The sequence below is a fragment of the Solea senegalensis genome, linkage group LG19 (genome assembly GCF_019176455.1).
Source record: "Solea senegalensis isolate Sse05_10M linkage group LG19, IFAPA_SoseM_1, whole genome shotgun sequence".
Classification (NCBI taxonomy): Eukaryota; Metazoa; Chordata; class Actinopteri; order Pleuronectiformes; family Soleidae; genus Solea; species Solea senegalensis.
Window position 1 is genome coordinate 10,744,693 of NC_058038.1, and position 23,235 is coordinate 10,767,927.

Genomic DNA, 23,235 nt, shown 5'->3' on the forward strand with positions numbered 1-23,235 from the left:
ATAAAATCCAATTTTACAAAAAAAAAAAAAAAAGTCATTGCACATTACCTCCCCAAAATGTGGCCCTCATTGCTCTCCCTGCCAGTTCTCCTGCAGGTCTCACGCCACCTGCACATCCCTGGAATCTCAAGAAGCCAATGCACAGCAGGAGAGCAAAAAAAGAGACACCAATCAACAACAACTGAGAGTGGACACATGCCAGTGCCCTTGTTTTTACTGTTGGGGCCACCATTTTTCTTCCCATTATAATAGACAGAGAGTATGAAACTGTGCTCCAAAGAAATTCTTAAGCTCAAACTCATGTATATATAGGCTTTTAGGAGATCAGAGTTGTTTGACCATAGAGTTGTTTTGCTGATGGCACACGTGAAATTGTCGGTTGAGGTCTGAGGTCACTTAAAGATTGTGTTTCCAAAGCTTGTGTTTTTTGTTTTGTTTTTTTTTGTTTTTTTTTCTCGCTTAGTGTTTTTATTTATGTATTGTACGGTGTCCTCGAGTGCCCAGAGAGGCGCCTCCAAATAAAATGTATTATTATTATTATTATTAAAGCTCTCAGCTCGGGCCCATCTAACTCAGCTCAATTGGACCGCTGACAGGTGACAAAAAAGAACCACCTAATGAAAGGAATGAGCACGGAATCGAGCTGGAAAACTGTAGAAACTTGCAGAAAAAAAGTAAAGAACCTTCTCTTTTGTTAGATCAGATAATCTTCCCATCTTCAGGGTAACGACGTGTTCAAGGATTCACCTGCAGCACCTGTGTTGAATCAGGATTCGGTTTAGTCTTTCTCTTCTGCCTCTCATGTTAATTTCTTTTTTTTTTGTCTGTGCACCACAGCCTCCCAAAACGGCGGGAGAAACTGACATCCTCACATACAGTATATATGGCCAGTGAAGTTTGGATCCATCTACTTATTTTTGGACAGCGAGCACTAAGGAACCTCTAGAGCTGTAATCTACTTGACTGACAGCAGCTCACAATGCCTTTCTCCACACCTAACCAGAAGACATTCAGTCAAAGCCATGCAATTCATGAGAAGAGAACACAGACCGGGAGCAAGGTGAGAGAAATGCACTCAACCACAAAGCGATAAGAAAGGCAGGGAAGAGGATGAAAGACAGTAAAGGGTTTGCGTGTTTCTCTGTATGTGTGTGTGTGTGTGTGTGTCCTCACAAGATCTTTAAACACTCACATTTTTAGTTACAAGCTGTTATTTGTAGCCTTACTCACATTTCTGTCACCGTGTCATTTCTCACATCTCACATTCTGCTGGTTTAAAATGAGCACATCTTTTAAAACCAGAGCCTCTCTGAGATTAGGCATTTAAATATATACAAGCCCAGACTGCTCTGGAAAAAGAACTCAAAACCGGAGTTAAAATGACAAAAAAAAGAGTTCAAAAGTGGTGTAAAATACAGCACATTCACAACACTGAGGCAGAATGATTCATTCCCCTCAATGCACAGCGATGCTCGTACCGGAGTTCTGATATTAAATCAAGGTTTCACATTTTAAATCCTCTGGATACATACAAGCAAATGAGCAGAATGAATATAATGACACGACACCCAGAGACATTCTCTCACTCAAGGGGAGTGGAGAACACACAAATTGTTTTGGATTTGAAGAATTTGCGGGAGATATGCAAATACAGAGACAAACCTCCAGAAGAATAAGGTCAGATCAAGGAGTAAAGTAGGCTACACTCACACACACACACACACACACACTCACTATCTACTGAGTTTGGCGTCTGAAACTGAGTTGGACTGAATGCACTGCAGAATCCAGAGGGACCATGAGGAGGATAACAGCAGCAGAGACGAGTACAGTTAGGGACACAGTGCAGCCCATCACACTCTGTTTTGTTAGATTCTGTCTTGAGACCTTATTATTCTAAGCTTCTTTTGATACTGGAACATGCTCACTCAATCATTAAAATTTCCATAAAGTAGCAATTTTGTGGGGGATGATAAAAAGGTATAAAAAAAAGAAAGTGGAAGCAAATAGCACCTCGTGTCCTCAGGCACCTTTATCTAAAAAAAAAAATACCCCCATATATCAGATTGTACACTGTGCAACAAAATTATATTTTTGTTTGCCTCAAAGTGCAAAGAAATCCTGCAGAAACCGAACAAGTGGTCAAGTACTGCTCGTGTGACAGGGTGAGGATGTTTAATACCGTTCAGTTCAGTCTTCCAGACTTTGCCTGGGCTGAAACATATGGAGAGCGAGAGAGAGGGGGGAGGGAAAAAGGGTTCTTCTTTTCTTTGTAGTCCAAACATCCAGATACACGGCAAATCCATCTGCAAGAAATGAGGTGCAGCATGAGGCTGGTGAAATGATGACATGAGTCATAAGGTTCAATATATAGTCTCTGCCATCACAGTGGTTTGACTCGAGGGGGGAAGAGAAGCCCATTTTGTTCAAAATGCTTTTGTCCAGCATAAGCCTGAGCTTAATGTGTGGGCCGCTGTTCTGAAAATTGAAAAAAAAAATACAGATAAAGTAAGACTTGTGTATAAAACTGAGTGGGCATTGTTTTTTCACACAAATGCTGTGACTTACTGAAATCCCCGTGTGCACACTTTGCAGGGTGTGCCGGTCAGAAGACATCACTCTGATGTATCTGCTGTCAAAGTCTCTCTGTGTGACTCGTCTCTGTGCTCATCAGACAGCCGCAGCAGATTGGGTCCACGTTCGCTGCAGAACAAGCCGTCAGAGCCTCTCTCCTGTCAATCAATCTGATGCGAAGGAGAGATATCAAGATTTCACGGAGTGCGTTTCTTATTTTTCAGGTTACGTTGTGGGTCAAAAAAAAGCATGAATTTATGCCGTCAGTTCGCTCTTGTTAGCAAGTGTACATTCAAGGTGCAGAAACCAGTCACTTTTGTGTCAATACAACACGAGCACGCGGAATATGAAGAAGCAACACAGCGGCGGACTGAATCACTGATGTGTTTCCCGTCATGACAGTGCAGCCCAGGAACATAAAGTATCGGGTTAATGAAAACAAAACAGATGGAAATCAGTGTTTTCCTCTATTGTATCTCATAACTTTGTCTGAAATATTCAGAGTTATCCATCGTGCTTTACCCCAAAGTCGTATGGCTTTATGAGGACTTTTACGATTTGAATTTTGTTTCATGATAATGGAGACATTATCAGCAGTTCAAAGCCTGTTTTATTCTCTTTGGCCACCTCATGTTATTCACTTATAAGCTCTCAAGCCTCACATCTCTCCTCTGATTTGCATATAAGCGGTACACAGTGACGACAAACCGAACCCAAACAAGCGGAAGTCTAACTTCTGACTAAAACTGACAAGCTAAAGCAACAAAAACTACAAAACCGAGCCACGAAGAATCCAGCAAAAGGAGCAGAGGCTGGCCGGCTTGCTGGCAGAGCTCTTAGTCAGGAGACTGAAAGTGAATTGTGTGATTAGTGGATGGAAAAAGTTGTTAGTTAGTTGGCTACATGGAGAGCTCGAAAAGCGAAGAGGCGCACTGGTGAGCATGTGAAGCAGCAGGTGATGGCATGATGGGCTGCAGGTGTGTGACTCCGCCCAGCCCACCGGCCAACCTCCTGAAACACAAAACCAAAGAGAATTGCACAGAAAAACAGGCAAAAAGGAAACAGGAACCTAACACAATAAGACACAAAACATGACCCTATGTGGACTGATGATAATATTGATTGAACCCCTTTGTCTTGGGTGAATTTACACCTGCATTTGCGTACTGTATTCAACCTCCGTCTGGTTGCAAAATTATCCTAAAAAAATACTAAGAATTCCAATTGTAAATGCAGTAGATTATCTTGTATAATGACTGTGATTGAGTTTAAAAATATGTCCCAAACTAGACAAGCATTCAAGTTTTTGTTTGAGCTTTAATTAATGCATAAGATGTTTATTTTTGCTGTAACATCGAGTTTGAGCTTGTTTGTCTGTCAGGTTTCGTTTTGTATAGTTTTAAAAATCCTGAGTGCCATCACGCCACTAAGCCACTATGCACTTAAGGCAAATGAAACAAATAACCGTAGCTTGGCAGTGCAACAGAGGTGTTGATTAACTACAGCCAACTAAAGATGACTTACATGCACAGGCCTAGCTTTGGTACTTGTGAGTTAAAGGGTGATCGCTGTTTCTAGTTAAAGGCATTAGGAGATTTATGTTATTGTCCGCATGACTTGGGATCAAAGAGCTCTCTCCCCGTACTATCACTGAAATGCACTTGGAAGTGAACAATATAAAAGGCTGGATGTGTTCCACATTACCCTTGGCAGGAAATTTAGAGGTCAACACGGATTAAATAGCTCAAATGAAAAATCGTTTCATTTAGTTACACTGTCACTGAAGTTGGCATTAATCTTTTTGATTAAACACAAGACCCCGCAGCACTGAAATCCCGTATTATCCCACATGTCATGACTGTGGAGAAAAGAAAACAAACTCTGTGTTGCAAAATGTGATTTACGTCACCTGGCGTGCCAAACCTAAACTGCCGCATGTCTGTATCCTTTTCACTAAACATGCGGTAAGTAAGATGTCCCATAAATTGTTCCATTTTAAAAATAACAGACTTACTTTGTGCACCCGATGTTTCATGTTGTGGGGGGGTGGTAAAAACTGAGATGCAATTCTGTGTCAGGCTGAGGCACAGAGTGCAGAAGGTGTAGCTGCAGTCCCCCGAACACAAGCCAGAGCAAACGTCCACACACATCTGGCAGCAGATGTCACAGCAACGGTCAGAGCAATATCTCCAGTCGACGCACACACACGGGCAGCTACCAGCCGCTCTCCATTCCTCTTTACTTTGTAGGCAAGAGTTGCAAGGCTTGCAAGACTGTAACCCCATGGGTCTGCCTGTTAAAAATACACAGACGCCACAAGATGAGATATTGGAAGAAATCACTGTCTGGAAAAATGGTCCCCTTTTCAAGGCCTGAATTGGAATTGAGGATGTATATACAAAAGGAATTCTGTAGAGAAAAAGATGCTGATAATTGGCTGTCAACCTGTCCTGAACATTGAACAAGTTCCCTGCTATCTCGAGCTCAGCCCCAAAGTTCCTACTGCTTGCGATATTTGCTGATGTTCGCTGCAGTTTCACCAACTTTTATATATAAGCATGATGTCATACTTTGCCCCCCCCTCCATTCTCCCGCGTTCACGAGACAAGGATTCAAGGCAGCCCAAACAGCAGTTCAGAGAAGCAATTAGCCCGGAAAGAGAGCACAACATCCTCAAACGTCACCGTCAACAGAGTTTTCCTCTGTTAGCACTAACCCCAAATACTCATAACACCATGGAGGCATTTTGCCCCCTGTTCTGAGTAATAAATTAAACAGAGAGGCTTATTCTCTGGTCTAGTTGTCACAGAGCCTCCAGGATAGAGTTGGTGGCAGGCAAGGATAATGAGCAAAGCAACACAAATGAAGGGACACTGATTTAATTACAACAGCACTAACCACCGGCATTAACCACTACTGGGAAAAACTAAAAAAACAAACTAATAGAAAACATTAATTTTTTCCTTGTATTAAGTAGGAAACATTATTCATGGCTTAGTTGGGAAACCAATTTAATGATATTTACTTACGTAATCAATGTCTGTCAACCTAGAAGCTATAGGCCAAACCTCAAATAAAGCAAATAGAAAAATAACACTTTGCACATAGGACTCAGTTTCTATGAACCGCCATATTGGCAGTCAAAGATGCAGGACCAGTGCCAGATGCAACCTGACTGAGGGTCACTGTCCACGTGGAAACCGGAGTAGGTGAATACTTTATGATAAAATAAAAAAAAATGTTTTCCCGAGGCTCGGTTCATTCTGTCCCATTTTCTGTTATCATATCTATAATAGAATTTGAGTTGTTTGCGGGGGATTCTGTGTGGATGGAGACATTTCCTGAAATGATACAATTTTCACAGGAAACTTTTTCACTTTTTTTTTACATTTCTTGCTGTTTCCGTGTGGCTAGTCCCGGAATACATCTGATCCTTATAATGCGTATTGAATCTACAGGATAAAGATAACGTTGCTGTCAATGAAAGGGCAAGTGTCATGTAAATAATTGCTGTGTTAGCGACGCTGTGCAGACTATCTCTTGGTAAATCTTGTCTGAGTCCATGATTTATCAAGAGCAGACCACAAAATCTGCCGTTTATATGTTAAATTCACTTTCCGGGGCTTCTTTAGGTTTACATTCATATTAAAGAATAAAAATAAATGGTTAATTAAGAAGCATCTTAGCATTTGCTTTCATTTGTCTGACCACATTACGCTTGTTTCTACTTCTATGGCCTTTTATGTTGCTGTCAGGCAGCCAGTTGGTTTGTTACCCACACACTATGAACTGTAGGTAATTAATTCCCTTTGGCAAAGACTGCAAAGAGGCCAGTTTACCAAAAAATAAGCGCTAAAGGGTTCAAAATAGCCCTCAAACACGTCGCTGTTTCTCAGTGGCACAGCCCTTAGCCCTCACTGACCAAACATAAAGGTGTTTCAAATGGCAGAGTCCGCTCTGTCTTCCTGTTTTAGCATAAACACTTATTCTCTTCTGAAAACTTAAGATCCAATCACGCCAACTCTTTTACTGTGGAATTATCAAAGATTTGATCAGATCCCTTTGATCATGGATATCGTGCTTTCTATCCAGAGCAGGTTGTGTGTTTTTTTTTAGCTCATTGTTTTTGTTTGAAAGCCAACAAACTGTTCAAAAACTCAGAGATAACCCAGCAATAAACATAAACAAGTGGTTTTGAGTTCCATTTCTGACCAAAGTAATTTGGAAAATTGCAGCGGAGATGTCCAGGGAAAAATGGGATACTTAATTTAACTTACAGCAGCTCGTGTCGGTTATGAATCAGCTTCATGGTCAATTTGGAGGCTTTAGTGTTTGAACTGCATTACACAGAAGGGCGGGTCCACATTATTTACCCACAAAATCAGTTCCTAGAGAACGTGCACAGCTGTGATCACATCTGGCTGCAACTGAACATGTGAAAGATCTTCAACTAAATTATAGGTTACAGTGGTATATGAAAACCCATTAAACATAACTGCTTAAAGTATTTATCTGTCAACTTGTACAACATAAAATGTATTTACAATGGCAATTAAAAAAAAGATTTCATTGAGCAAAGTATAAACTCACTCTCTGTCTGTGGCAGATGCAACGTTTGATTTTATTAACTCTTTAGCTGCCTTTGGAAAATGATCCCCTCTTTTCCAAAGCCCAATGATTCTGTGATTAAAAATTCTACCCAGGAAACAGATGCCGTTATATTTTTACTAACAAACTGTATTCACATAGGAGCGATCCTCCTCACAGTTAATCAAGAACAGAGAACAGGCTACATCTGTTCTCATGGCAGCTCTCCTGACGTTTTATTATTTCCTTTCCCTCTCTCCTCTCTGTCATTCTGTCTTTTTCTCTCTTTTACCCTCATCCGCCTCTTCGCCACACACACACACGCGTCCCCTCTTGCTCCCTATAACACAAATGTCAGCAGGCTGAGTGTGACAGGTGAACGACAGTGGAGCAGATTTGACCTTGACGACTCTGGGAGTGATGTGACAGTAATAAAAGGCTGTAGTGAGCTATTGTTGGCCCTGGGGCATCCATTAATGAATGATATGAAACAGCCGTGAGATTCTGGGACAGGCAGGGGGAGTAGAGTGATGGAGGACAGGTGGCGGCAAACCACATGGCCCTCACCTGTGATGAGCTCAGGCGGCAACTTGCACACGCTTCACACTTAAACACAAAACTCAAAGATGCCGACGTAACACGCAAACGACACAGATGTACGCGTGTCAAAACACACAGCCACCTACAAACTCTCACTGACTGAGGACATTTGTGTCAGAGGGGTGTATTGTACTGTAGAATAAATCAGCAGCTATTTCATTACATTATTCATGTGCTAAGTAGATCCCTCTGCACCTTAAGGGGCGACTTAAATTTTCTTCCCACCTCCCACTCACTCCGACTCCGTACTCACGCACATGATACAAACCCCGTTGACAATTCGGTGTAATCCCCGTCTTCCTCTGCCGCAGTGCATCCTTTTGCTCAATTGTTGTGAGTGTGGAAATGAGGCCACTTCTGGTGATTGCGGGATTAAGCATCTTATATCCAAAACACTGAAAGTACCACAAAGTCTCCGGGTCCTTACAATCCATCAGAGTTTGTTGGTCTTTTTCAACTGATATCAGGATAATTATAGATAATGAAATGATAGAGGCTTTCAGTGTCAGACCACTAATGGAATGTAGTACTTAACCTCCATAATCCCTCTGTGGCCTTCACTTAGTGTCAGGATAATCAGATTACTGCTGCTGACACCTTCTTTACTTGCAGATTCCAATTTACACACGCACACAGTGTGCCCATCCCTTGTCAGAGCATTAGTATGCACACATTGTGAACACAAATAAAAGACTTGACAGCATTTTTAACTAAATGTGCCCAGTGGGGCTTTAGACCACTAATGTGGTTATATGTTAAATTTGTAGTGTTCATGCACATAGGATAGGATGCAGGCAACATAATTCACATCCTCTCTATTATTCTACAAATTGACAAATCTGTGTTGGTATGGTCCACAGAAATGCACCAACAGAGGCGGTCTAAAAGAAAAGAGTCCATCTTCTACTGCTTTATCCTCCACATGATGGTCGCTGGTGCCAATCCCAGCTGACAGGGCGAAAGACAGGTCGCTAGTCCATCACAGGGCCTCATTAAGAGACAAACAACCACCCACTCTCACACGTTCAGTCAGTTAAGAGTGTCTGATTTGCCTAATCCCCAAATCTGCATGTTTTTGGACTGTGGGAAGAAAACCCACGCACATACAAAGTCCTTGCTCCGATTGGGTTGCACAGTCGGGTCCTCTCGCTGCAAAGGCAGGAGTGGCTGTAAATGTGTTATATTATAATTTCACATATTTTTATGCGTTATACAAAAATGTGTTTTGTAAGAATTGGATTCAGCAGTCGTTTGAGTCGCTTTTAAGACCTTGTCGACGTTATGCAATCTTCGTGAGATATGCTGAATGTAAACACAAGGTGCTTGTTTACAAGAGGAAGGCCAGTCTTTAATGACAGAAGTGGTTTCAGATGAATACAAAGTGCCTCCTTTGGGTGGATATCACTGGCTTTGCAGTATAGAAATTTCCATCTGATCCCTTGATGAAGGCACAGGCAGTGCTGCTCGTCAAATTATTTTGCAACCAACTTCTCTCAGGCAGACCTTCAGCTAAATGCGTGTGATGATTTCTGTGGAGCTTGTTTGATGGAGCTGGCACTCTCAACTGGAGGTGTACGGGGGGGAAAAAAGCAAATAATGATCGGTTAGTAGGGGTCAGATGTGAATCAGGCTGGTGAAATGAGTGAAAATCATATAGAACAGCAGCCAGTCAGTTCGTCACTCTGAATGGGGAAAATGGCCCCAGCCTTTCCTGCTCCACTGTGGGAAATATGCATTCATTAGACATGAGTCTGAAATTTGTCATTGTGATTGAACTTTTGCTACTCTCTATCAGGAATACAAAGCATCCTGGGAAATCACATGTTATAATTAAAGTTCCATCACTTCACTTGTGAGGCTAACGGCGCTTGGCATGATGTCCACAACGTTCCCCTACAGAATGCCTCGAGACGGCGGCTCAAGATGAGCGTTGAGTAACGGTTAAAACAGTAAAAACAGTGAGAGATTTACTGGACGCGTCAGGGCACAATACGGCAGTGCGGGGTGATATATGGCAGTGGGGAGGGCACGATGAGAAACAAGCGACTCCAGCATTTCATCGGGACTGGCAAGACACTTATATTTTACCTTAGCCATCCCCTAAGGGCTGTGCTCCAGCACCTCACATCTCTACATCACGCCTATCAACGAGGCGGGAGGCGAGATCTAATTGGCAGAAAGTGTGTCACATTCTGTGGCGACAAAGTGAAAAAGAGAGCAGGAGGGAGGAAAAGGGATGTTCGCAGGGAGGGAGGGGCCTTGGTAAGTGAAATAACTTGTGTCACTTTATTGGAGGAACCATTGTGTGCCGAATCCGAAAGAGTTCAGTGACTTTCATGTCAAACAGCCATAGATCCTTCTCAGACAGATGGCCAACATGGCCTGGGATAAGGATAAGGCTCGAAAAACATTTTGATTTGGGTTCAAAGTACCTCAATGACCTTTATCAAGCATTGTAGTGACTAAGTGAGCAAGATTGGGATATCATGTTGACTGCAAGTAGGAAACAAACAGCTCTGTCTTCTGTGGTAAAAGCCCATGGCCTCAATAGGGTTTTAAGTATGCAGGAGTATAAACTCTAGATTGTGTATGAGCCTCAACACAAATTTAAATACCATTCATCCTCACGCAGCCTGATATTTTTAATCAGTGAGGAGCTGAGTCAGACGGGATGAAAGTTTAATGCTTCGCTTAAGGACACCTTTGAGAGTGTTTGTTGACAAGGGTAAGAGGTCTTCTCACTTATCTCCCCGCTAAGACCTCCTGCTTATCTACAGATTCGTATGAGTATTTGTAAATCCCACTTCTTTATCTTAGGTGCTGCAGTCACTCAAGGACAGACTAGCCAGCCATCTGGAGGGCGGGAGACTTTAGGGATCTTCGGCAGCACAGATGTGACAAAACAAGCCTATAAATGGCCCAGTCTGTTTGGGCCTTCCTGTTTGAGACAGGCCGACCATGTCCACCGAGATACCCGTGCACAGAGGTTATCAGATGATACGACCACAGGAGTCACATCTCTCTTCACTGACACATTGCTACCTGCATATGAGCAACTACCACTTACAAGGTAGATAGATGGATAGATAGATACATACATAGATACATAGATAGATATTGAAATAGTCACTTTTTTTTGGTTTTATTGCCTGAAATGATAATACATAAAATCCATAATCTCCCTTCCTTTAATTATACATTTTGCCTTTCAACATTCAAGTGAAAGCAGGGTTGGAAAAAGTGATCAGTTCCCACGTTTAATACTTTGTGGAGGCACCTTTTGCTCTAATTACAGCCATCAGTCTGTGTGGATATCAGCTTTGCACACCTACATTGGGGAATATTTCCCCATTCTTCCTTGCAGAACTGTTCGAGTTGAAGTCGAATCGGACTTTTCACTTGACCTAACGTCTAAGTTAGTCTAAAGAAAGTCCAAAGAAAGCATCACCTCAACATGCAGCAGCAAAGCTTGAATATTTTTCAGCACTGATCCTGAACATTTGGAGACTGTTCGCCGGGGAGTGTTCTGACTTCACACGTTGATGACAGTGATGTATCTCTTTAAGTATGCTGTATGTTAAAGTGTCATTTATCAGCTCAGACAGCAACAAAAACACCCACACTCGAGTTTGCCACCTGGAAAGTGACTATAACGTTTCCCTCCTCATCCGTGAAATATCAGGTCGAGTTGATGCTGTGAGTTTGCAGGAAAGAGTTGCCATGGCAGGTTCTTCATCTGTCATCCGCACACTTTCATTTACTGTTCCGAGTGATGGACAAATGCTGAGAGTGTGCCGAGGGACTGTGTCATCAAGATGTCTTCTTTGAATGAGTGCTTCTGGCACTTGACAAGCTGGTGGGGCGTTACTGTCTCTTTCTTGGCCGTGGCGCCGCAAGGCGATCAATTATGATTGGTTTATCAGAAATTAGTCAAGTTGACATGGAGATCAACTGGGCTGACTCAAACGGCTGGTTAATTAATGAAGCACAAAATAACGACTGCTAGTGGCTGCACGAGACCTTATTCCTCCAATTAAGCGCAGCGTTCCCTGTCCTTTTGCTCTTGTGTGGCAACAAACTAGTCTTCTGTAAAACCAGAGGCCTGTCTTGCATTGTTATGGCAATTAGATGATGCACTGTCGACAGCTCAGTGAGGGATCTGATCTTCTGAGCTCGACCTTTCCCTCCTGCGAGTGAATTACTTGAAAATGTTGCCTTTTATTATTGTGTTTGAAGTGATGCATTTGTTTTTACCCCGAGAAGAAAATAGTGCAGGCTCTAATTTCCCAAAAACATAAACGTTGCACAAATAATTAAATTTAAAAAAAAAGAAAAGAAGAAAACGAAATAAGGTCTTTCCCCAGTGTCCAAGTGTCGATAACGCTGCATTGTTTTCTCCATTAGAGGTGTTTAGGAGTTCCGAGGAGACAAGACAAATATGCTGCTGCTGACTTTAACATTGCTAAATCTACAGTGTTTGTGGATTTTGTGCTCTGCTGGAGTTCACTTGGCATCCAGCACTTTCTGTTGCCCATTCATCAAAAGGACCAGTGGTCTTGTGAGTTAGAAGATTTATACACCATGGTAGAGAGGTGGAGAATTACCTCAGATTTATGAGCACAGACTGCAATGGCAAGACACTGGCAGCTGCTACTTGACATTTGAACAGAGAATGTGAAAGAAAATTGGAGACGGGGGGGAAACAGGAAATTGGAACAGCAGTGAGGTGGAGAAGGACCGAGGAAGGAATGAGACATGAGCTGGTCCGGGATATGGCATGTGATTGGAAAAGCTCCTTTCTGGATGTGACAAAAAAGACCATCCGACTACCTCATTAACTCTATTCACTTTTTTTTTTCTTTTTTCTTTTTTTTTTACATCTGTTAAGTTACAGACAATAAACGAGAAGACGAAGAAGAAAACCGTAGGCAATAATCTGCATTTCATAATGATCTGTTGCTTTGGTTCCTTTGACTCCCATTGATTTTTGACTGATAGTTCAGGAACAGGAATTATGTTCTCTCTGATTTTCTTAATTGTGCGTTGGCGATGCAACGAGGTGAACCCTTGACCTGAAATACCTTTGTGATATTAGCCATAGAATAACTTGGCATCCTTCCATTTCTATACGCTCCACTGTCAAATCAATGTTTCATATGATATAGTACGGTCGGATTCTTACAGCAGTTCAAAGGCTACAGTGTCTGTTTTGATGCCTGGGAACTGTTTCTACACTGCACATCAGTGTTCAGGTCTCACCTTTGCACAGGTCAGGGTGATTATGACTTTGGATACATGAAAGAGTTGTGCAATGTGCTAAAGAGAGCACAACCTTGTTTGTGGATTTATAGAAAAAAGAAGAATCAGTTCAATCCACGGAAGAAATATCGAAAAAAAAAAACTTCAGCTTTATTCCCATAATTATTTAATATATTCTGCATATTGTAACATCAGCTTTTATGCACACATAAATGGATTTGCTTCGGCTTGGAGCCACAAAGAATCATGTGGGTTTTGTGCAACAAAACTTATAAAAGCACAATAAAAGGAAATCAGCGCCTGATAAAGCCATCGCATTGACTATTGTAGAAGCTTTTGCACCAGATTACGAGAGGAGGCTGTGAATCAACAGGCCTTTTCACAGGGTCAACTTCTTTAAGCATGCAACCTCTTTTTTTTTTTCTTTTTTTTTTTAAAAAAAGGTCAGTCTTTTTGCCTTGCAGGGGGAAATAGTGGAGAGGACAGTGGGAACCTGCCCTTCTCACCTGGGTGTACAAGGCAAACCGAAATGGCTAGAAGATGAGACAGATGTGACAAAAAGCACAGACAGGTCTTGGCCATGGTGTGCATGCAGTCACATCAAGTCTGAGTGAATCACTGTGAGGTGACACACCACAGAGGACAGTGGGCGTTTTGCCTGGAGGCACATATCCACATCTAAACCGAGTCAAAAATCTGACTCACAACTATAGCCTCAGCTCCAGTCGGCTGGGGGCTCGCACATCACCATACCAGCTACATCACGATAACCTGCGCGCATCGACGCGTTGAATGTTACTCCCAGTTCCTGCCACAAGTCGTGACTGTCTTGGCATGGATATGGAGCTCCAGGAGCAGTTAGCTGGCATTCATCTACACTTTTTCACCATCTGACTATGACTGCAGCCAGAATGTGTTACTGCGGCTGATGGGACTGCAGCTAAAGTGGTCTACGGGGAGAGCAAATATAGTCTCTTCATTGTCCCAGAGAACAAACAGCAGCATATTTGTGCATGGTAATGTACTGTATGTGCAGAGTGACGTGTAATATCGAAAAACTTTTTTTTGGTAACAAGATTCTCTCTCTAAATTTTGGCCAAATCTCTAATATTGAAGGTTTGGGAACTGTGTTTTCCTTCCACCTTAAAAAAGTTTCAGTTTACAAGAGGTGCTCTGTGTCCTTTCAACATGATTTGAATCAGGAGCAGGAAGGACAAGTCAGTTAAGAAATGTCAGGGCAGGAGGACTGTGCAGGGACAGTCACTTTTCAGCTTTTTAGGCATCTATAATTGGTGTAACTACACTTGACTCAAGCTAATTCTTACGTTGCCTTATCTTAATTACTTGACATGAGCTTTTTCTTTATTTTAAAGATATTTTTAACGAGTTGCTGTGTGCTACCTGCGTGTGTAATATTGGAAAAGGTAAAGATAAAGCCGTTTGTGATGTGTGTGTATCATAAAGGCTTGGCCATTTGGGGGCTCAATTGTCGACTAACGAGACTGTCAAAGCCTGCGGGCATTCGTCCTGGGGGTTTAGAGGCTGACTGTATAGACTGATGGAGGCTGTTGCACCAACAAGAAATCACGTCTGCCTCGCCACTCTTTGTGCCCGAGGGGGAAAACACATGTGAACCTGGCTCCATTCAATCCAAGATTGTCATCAAAAAGACAACCAGAGGCCTTCTTTGTGGTTAATGTTTAATGGACTTAAAGGACATGCTTACCCGCTGGCACTGTATCAAATTTATGGAGCAGCCATATTCAGTGCCAGCATAAATGGGTTGACTCCACACTCCTAATGACAAGAATGACCTCTATCGCGAGTGTGTGTGTGTGTGCGTATCTGCTTCAGTTATCGCAGCTGTCGAATTTCGAACGTGACACCCTGACGTCACAAGGACACTAATTATGCTTTTGACGGGATGGGATTAGCTCGAGTGGCTTCTCTAATGAAAATGTTGTCTTGCTTTGTTAACCTTGTGCGACTCCGGCACTCAGGTGTTAAACAGAGGCGAATGTGCGCGGCATCAAGAATAAACCTTTCATCCAAAGAGCGCCATTAAATCTCATCAGCCGCTGTAACTGGGTTATGGTTGGATGTACTTTATGGCCCACTTTATTGTTGCTTTATGAAAATCAATATGTCATTTTATGGTATATCTTACAAATGCCGTCAATAAACTGTTAACAGGTCATCTACTCTTTTGATGGCTGATTACATTAGATGAGCGGGAAGGAGTCATTCTTCAAGCCTCGTTTAAAGGACGGGTTTGTGTCACTTATGCTTTAATTGTCTCCATTGGGAATAATCTTCTAATAACAGTTGCAAGTCATCTGTGAGAAGCATCTGTCATTGCTTAGTGTAATCAGTCGTAAGGATGTCAAAGCCATATGCTGTAATATGTTTGTGTTGCGGTCTCGACGGCAATTAACGCCAGTTACTCTGCGCTCTCTCACTCGCACTGTGCGGCGAACACCGGGCCATAAATGCTTGTTTGGTCAAGATGGGGCGACTCCATATTTTGTGTCATTGCTGCTGAGATTGGGGCGATAATAAGAGAGGGAAGAGGGGGCCAGATTGTTTGCCCTCCTAATGTTGCGTACACCTTGTCTCGTGCTTCCCAGACAGCGCATACGATGCCTGAGCCACACGGGAGAGCTCCAGCTCCAACACATTCATTTACATTACACTACAGCCCGAACTCCTGAAAACTACATTAATCATTCTGTCTCTGCTTAGCTACTTGTGCAATTCAATTGGCTTAAGTTTAGCCAGATATTATGGTATAATGGCATGCGTACAGTGCAATAACTCAAAACCATTGATCTGATTACAAGCATTCTGTCCCATAATTCACTGTGTTGCAAATGCAGTTAACATATGGAGAACAATCAGACAACAGCCCATTGTTTACATGCAGGGCTGCAAACTGAAGTAGCCTATTCTTATTATTATTATTCTTGTCCTTTTTCACACTGCAGCATTATCATGCTGTAGTGAACACCAAAAAAGGTGAACGTTATCATCGGCATGATAATATTTATGACGATATTTCGCATTGCCTCAAAATAAAAGTGCTTGTTTTCATATGGAAAGAGATGAACACATTTATGATGCAAAGTGAATCTATTAATAGACGAGAGCCCATACAGTAGTGACTTATTATGACTTGATATTGTGTGACATTGATTGGGGTGCCACCTATGAGTTGGAGCCCTCTGCTTTACATAATGTTATAAAAAAAAAAGGAAATGGTTCTTCTCTGATTAGATGTTGGGTTGAACAGGTGCAACAGTGTCACACACACACACACACACACACACACTGCAGACTCCAAGGGAGAATTTCACAAGCTAATACCACGAGAGACCCCTGGCTTCTGTATCTCTGTTCATCCCGCCTAATCTTTAGGGTGCCCGGGATATTTTATAATGCCATGATATACAGTACCATGGCAGGGTTTATGGGCTCAAGGATTTAGCAGCGTGATTTGATCAGGCAAAAGGCAGAGTCGAGAGCTATTGGGGGAAATTATTTTACACCGCATGTAAATAGCGGCTTTAATTATCTTCCAGCAGCCGAATATGAAGATGACAAAGATGACCTTTATCAGCCAGTGATCTAAAATTACCACGGATATTCTCTCTAATCTTTTCCCTTTCACATTTTAGCCTTTGTTTCCACTGATCCAAACAGTGTTGTGATTAATGAAATGCTTTTTTCGTATGCACGGAATAATTATTGATCAGAGTGAATCCATTTAGCTAAAAAGAAATCCCATACCCCTACAGTGCAACGTGGTAAACATCGATCGCTTCAATCTTTCGTGAGCTTGAAATAACATGTAATGAAAACGGTGTTCTCTGTGTGCCGCAGGGCCACAGCTCCACTATCCACCATCAGCAAATGAGATGGAGCCAACTAAGTGAGAGTAAGGGCAGAGACGCAACCAAAAAAAAAACACAAGCAGTGATCTGTGCAAGCAGCAGTTTCTTTTGCAAGCTGTTCTTTTTTTGTAACCAAAAAAAGAGGAGGAATAAGAAACAAGAAATCACTGGGCAGAGGTCACTGGGCGTAACGCGGGATGGAGGAATAGTGGCAAATATGAAACAGGACACAGCAGTCACTGAACAAATGCCAACTTGTCGGGTAATTCCCGAGAAGAACTGGTGCTGATTTGCTGTACTGTTCAGAGTATAGACTGCTGGTTGATCTGCAGTGGCCTCCAAATGAAATACACATGCATGAGTTGTTGGCCTATACCATTTCACACGCTAATGTTAGCGTACGGCGGACAGGAATCGCCACCGGCAAGGCACAGAATCAATCCCAATAATGCTGCATCTTTCGGGCAGGTAGTGCCGTTCCTCTGACAACTTGAATGAAATGCACGCTTCGCGTCTCCAGTTTAGGGCATTCAATTTCCAGATGCTTCTTGGGGCGGAATTCTGCGGTGGAAGATCGATGCGAAATGACTGGAAAAATTGCTAATGTTATTTAAATCAAAGTGAGACTGGAGGAGACCAATTATGGCATTGATTCGACGCAATGTTCCTAAGTGAGATGTCCCCTGGGCAATAACTCTTTATTATTTTTTAATAATATTATTAATATTATAAAGACCTACACAGTCGTTTTTTAAACGCCACAGAAACACGCACGTGGCCGTTGTTTTGTGCAAGTCTAATTTGTTGCAGTCAAATCCTACATGAGCTTCTGTTGCAAAGTAGAGAAGTGGCAACAACGACAACAACAACAACACAAATTGGATGTCGGAGTATGGAGAGAACAGATCTGAGAGACAACATATACAACATGCTGCTACCCTCTGATGTCGCTGTGCATCTTGCAGCAGCAGTTTGGTTGTTTTAATTACCAGCTCGAGTTTACCACAGTTTCAGCGGAAGAGCTGCGAGATGATCGGTTGCTGGGGAGAAACACGAGTTTACTCCGTGAGGACTTCAGTACACGTGAAGCCGCTGTATTTACTGTATGGTTATGTGCCGCCTTAACACTTATAACAATGACAGCAACATACTGTAAGCAGAGGAAATATCTACAGGAACAGAGAGATGTTTTTTTAAAATGGTAACTTTTGTGTTAAGGTGCTTTTATTTTGTAGAACCTATGTCTCTCCCTATGTGCTAAATTGCTTGCATGTATAACTGAGGAAGCATAGGGCCAATGTCGAATATTCAGTCAAGGCATTTCAAATCAGCCAAGCTGATGGAGAGAGAACAGCTTTCAAAAGACCTTGGTGCATTTTCCATCCGCCAGAACAACACCGGTATTTATTTAATTGTGATGTGAGAGAGAGTTGTCATCACAGTGCCACGTGACTGGCAGTGACCCTGAGAAAATGCTGGAACATTCGGATGCCGAAGCTGCAAAGTGTAACTGTTCAATATCAATGAACGTCAGTTACCTTCAAGTCTTTACCAAATGGGTTCGCACAGCGCTGAATAACCCTGTCACCTCGGCACGCATCGCTCTCCGTGTTAATCAGAGCCAGTGTTTTGTTTGCACGTTGCCCCGGCGACATTCCCGCACTGTGCACAGGAAGTGCTTTTTAGGTCAAGACAGATGGACAACTTGAAGCATCCACGTTTCAGATTCGGGCAGGTGTATGGGCGTGGCTGCCGCAACTTCACGCTGAACACTGGCCACCTTTTATATCAACAGGCTCAGTAGTTTCTCTGTCATTCGTTTGGGAGTAACACAGTTTTATTCAGTATGTGTGTTTGCAGGGGCCACGTGGTTGGTGCAGTGGTCAGCACTCTTTTGAGTGGCCCCGGGTTCACGACCTGGTTGGAACAAGGGCTTTTCTGCATAGTTCATGTGGGTGCGTGTAAATGTACAATGACCCCCGTGTTTGTCTGTTTTATTATGTATATAACGCATCTTAAATCCCCTTTTTTTTATCCTGTCCACCGCACTGAAAATATCCTGGCTCCGCCCCTATTCTCCCGCTAAAAACGTGGCCATACAGCAGTTTGACCAAATAAAGGCTGACTGTAACTGAGTTAGAGTGGTGTGAGATCACCTCAGCAGTATGACATTTGGAGGCGTATAAAAGTGTTTTGGTCGTTTCCCATAATTCCTCAGGGGGGCAACAGAACTTACACGCAGCAGCTTTAAAGGGGGGGGCGGGGAATGAAATCAAAACAATTTTAGGACACAGACAGTAAAATGTGATCTACAAAATGGGTTCATGTTAATGACTCATGTTAATCCTACGCTGCAAAGAGCGTCCGTCTTGACAAGTCATTTTTATCACCACTTCAGCTTTCAAGACAATCAAGGAAATTACACTTGATTGCGGACGGTTCTCGAAGCAAGCCGACGTTTTTTGTGCTTCCTGTAAAGGCATAAGACAAAAATGGACTGAGGTGTCTGAAGTCCATTACACTTGTCAAAGTTTGCAGAAAGCGAGCTTTTAACAATGTAACCCACGTTTTTGTACAGATGTAGTTTTAAAAGTGTATTTTTCTTTCCCAAAACTTTCTTTGTTTGTCAGTCAATATCACCAAAATAAAAATAATTGTTTTTTGTCGGCATGAGGTGATGTAACTGAACAATTTCTTATTCACTTTAATCAATTCCGGGGCGACGGTAGCTCAGTGGTAGAACAAGTCGCCTTTCGACTGGAAGTTCCCAGCTCCACTGCATGCCCCTGTGTCCTTGCACATAGAAGTGTGAGTGAATGGGTGAATGGCAAGGCAGCTTTGAGTGTTCATCAAGACTAGAAAAGTGCGATATGAATGCAGACCGTTTAATGGAGCTGTTGCGATGTTAGTCAGTAAATGAGTCACAAACACGTGGTGAATAAAATCTATCCGCTGTAAATGTATGTACTGTATGAATGTCAGCTGCGCGCGATGCCGTATCGGCCTCCAGCAACGGCTTGCAGCATCAGGCATCCTCCACTTCCTTTGCTGCAGAGCGGTTATATAGACGGAGCCAGAGCACCTGCCCTTGTGCCTGAGCACCGTTCCCAGCAGCTTGCTAATGTCAACCTGCCTGATACGCACAGCGGGGCGGGTGCTCCAAGACAGCAGAAATTTTCCACTGCATGTGAATGAGCCTGGAGAGCAATCTCCTGGCCTAAGAGCCTCATAATCAGCACATCATTATCAGGAGGGGGTTGGTGCATGGGGTGGCAGTGGGCTGTGGAGAGAGGAAATAAAGGGAGGGAGCAGTGGATGACACCAAACAGCCCCCGGCAGCAATGAGACATTATAAGACCTGGAGAAAAGGGAGGCTCATATTTGTAGAGTAAAGGGCAGGGGTGTCGATTCACGGTGGGACTACCGTACACAGTGTAAACGCGGACCGCCATGAGGTGGGCGTGTACCACCTCTGCTCAGGTTTTACCTGGTTAATGGAATGTTTCATGTTAGTTTTGTCAATATTACTCACACACAGATTCTGGTGGCACATATACTGTATATGCCATTAGTTTATTAAGGGAGGAATATTGTGACAGCTCTTTGAAGCTTACTTTGACCCGCATGTATTTTTCAGTGGGAGTTCAAAAGGAGAAGAGACAACAAAGCTTACATATCCCAGCCCGTATGTATCTTCCCTTTTTTTATTCATAAGTGTGGGCCATATTTGTGTGCACTGCTTATGCCTACCTTTTATCCTCCTTCTACTGGCGATGGGGTGAGTGTTTAAGATATAGGTCCCAAACTCGTGGCCTGTGGGCCACATGCGGCCCTCCAGTCAATTCCATGCGGCCCGCCACTTAATATCAAGTCATAATGAGTTATTTTGGTATGTTTTGTTTTTTTTATTAATAGATCCATTTTGCATCAAAAATACATTTCTATTCTAAACTATTTGTCCTTCCATAGTGCTTTTATTTTGAAATTATGTGAAATATCATCATACATTTTGATCAAATTGAGCCTGCCTTTTATCCTCCTCCTACTGGTGACAGAGGAAGCAGTCTAATATGATGTTGAAGACAGAGGTCCCAAACTCGTGGCCCTTGGGCCACATGCTGCCAATCAATTTCGCTTCATAAATACGTCTATATCGTAAACTATTTATCGTTCCATAACAAAGAAGCACTTTTATTTTGAAATGATGTGAAATATCATCATAAATATTATTATTTTGATGTCTTTTTACATATTTACAGATCAAGTGACTTTATCGTCAGCGGCAGAAACACTCAACAAAACAGCACCTATTTTGAAACATTTGGCTGCGATCAGCTAATTGTGACATCCCCAGTTCTCACGCGTCAGTCATCAATCACAGCTGTCCAAGTGGGTGTGTCCTCCCACTTTCTGCCGCGCGGTGGCAATAGCGTACAGAGAGCACTTGAGCCTGGTTAATGCATGGTTCAGGTTGCGCGCACTGCCACAGTCTATAGGTGAGGATCAATACATTTACAAAACTGCTATATATACATTTACGTATATATATATATATATATATATATATAGAGAGGGAGATGGAGAGAGAGACTACTGACGAGTGTCTTTCCAACCTGTGAGGAGAGTGTGTCAACACACACACACACAACCACTGCTGCTCTGATGGTAATATAACGTAAATAAAGAAATAAAGATAGTGGTAAGGAAATAGGAAAACACAAATAATAGTCTTTGACCAGTGGACAGACACTAACGAATTATGCTGTCATTTGGACATCACGCATCATGGAACTTATATGCAGTCACAATCTCTTTTATTTATTTATTTATTTATTTAGTTGTTTGTTTTTCTCTTTTCATTGTATAACATTCATCCCTCTGTGATGTACCCAGGGGCTTATTCGGTGGGGGGGCAGTAAGAAGATGATGTCAATATTCCGTCTCGCGCACTTGACAGCCGAGCAAATTCAATTGGACTGACTCCGCCTTTCTCTCGCAAGACTTTTTTTTTTTCCCTGTCCACGGGCTTTTCTCACATAGTACCGCGCTCCTCCTGTCTGCACGCCTGCTGCTCTCCGCTCCGCTTCCTCCACATTCCCCCTCCCTCATTCACTCACACAGCAGCGGTCTGACACACCGGGAACCAGCACCGGCACCAGTGGGGACTCTTCCTGCGAGTGTGTGCCCGCCGAGCAACATGTCCCCAGCCCGGAGACGGGGAAAGCGCACCGGGTGCTCGACGTCGGCGCCGCGGACCGTGGCTACAGCTGGAGGGAGTGGACAGGTCGCACAGGTGTGGATCTCCTGTTGGATTCTGCTGTCGACTACCTGTATTCTCAGCGCCCGGGCTCAAGGTAGGATCCTAAACTCAGTTAAAAAACTGTTTTATTCACATTCACTGCTGTTGTTGGAGGAGCGCACACAGAAGGAAAGTCTGTGATTGCAATGTAATGTGAGGCAAAAGGCAAAACAGTGCCAAAAGGAGGCTACACAGCGCGTGCTCGTGTGTCTCATCCCTGAACAACATCGTGTGTTTTCACCTGCATCACATTCCACAGAGCAAGCACAAGGCTGTTGTCTCCACACTCGTCCCTCAGTGGAGGACCATCGTCAGCCCACTGTGCTCAAATCTTTCACATTACTAAAACTAGAGCTTCACAAATTGCATGACTGCATGTTTTGGAATAACAAGTGTTCAGCCATATGTCGTGATGAAGCACTTTTATGCTCACTTTTTCTCAGGGTTCACAACTGTTTTGTTTTGTTTGTTCCTTCCATGAAATCGGTCGAAAACCCTGTGGCATGGCTGAGAAACCTCAGAATTTACTGCCTGTAGTGAGCCGCCCCTCCTTTACTGAAGGCCACCTTAATAGCCACAGGCAGTCATTAAGTTGTATGAATATGGCAATGGCAAAGTGAAGCAGGGTCATTATTTAAAGGCTGTGTTACATTTGCCTAATGTCTGCTGCTCTCTTTTGCTCTTAATCACCAGCTGTGGGAAAGTAATATGGTACGGAATTAATAAATGAAAAGCATTTACGTCTCATTTGTGTCCAGCACAGGCGTCCACAGCGATAAAGCCGTGAAATATAATAATCACACAAAATAACTGTAGAATTGATGTGGCTCATCACCTGTCTGTCTGTCAGTGGGTGACCTCTACCTCTTGACCAGCACGGTGTAAATCTCTTGTACCTCATAGGTAATGAGAAACACACCACGTCCTTGATGGATTCACAGGTCCAGCGATAGGAAATCTTCTTTGCCTTCATAATTCATAATAACAAAATTTTTGTCTTAGCAAGACTTAATGCCCATTCGCATG

At 42.8% G+C, this 23,235-nt stretch overlaps 1 protein-coding gene and 1 long non-coding RNA gene across 5 annotated transcripts in view; one reads left to right on the forward strand and one right to left on the reverse strand.

Moving 5' to 3' along the window:
• Nucleotides 1–2,066: 2,066 nt before the first annotated feature.
• LOC122785551 lies at nt 2,067–5,077 on the reverse strand. The gene is made up of 3 exons (XR_006362298.1): nt 4,589–5,077; nt 2,569–2,744; nt 2,067–2,478 (listed from the first exon to the last, which is right to left on the reverse strand). It is a non-coding gene; the product is annotated as an uncharacterized LOC122785551 (long non-coding RNA).
• A 16,889-nt stretch (nt 5,078–21,966) lies between these two features.
• The window catches only part of sdk2a (sidekick cell adhesion molecule 2a), an 81,542-nt gene continuing 80,273 nt past the window's right edge, over nt 21,967–23,235 (forward strand). For all 4 annotated transcript variants that reach the window (XM_044050899.1, XM_044050901.1, XM_044050900.1 and 1 more), the window contains exon 1: nt 21,967–22,264. In XM_044050899.1, coding sequence (XP_043906834.1) covers nt 22,108–22,264 — 157 coding nt within the window. In that variant the 5' untranslated portion in view covers nt 21,967–22,107. The remainder of the gene's footprint in view (nt 22,265–23,235) is intronic.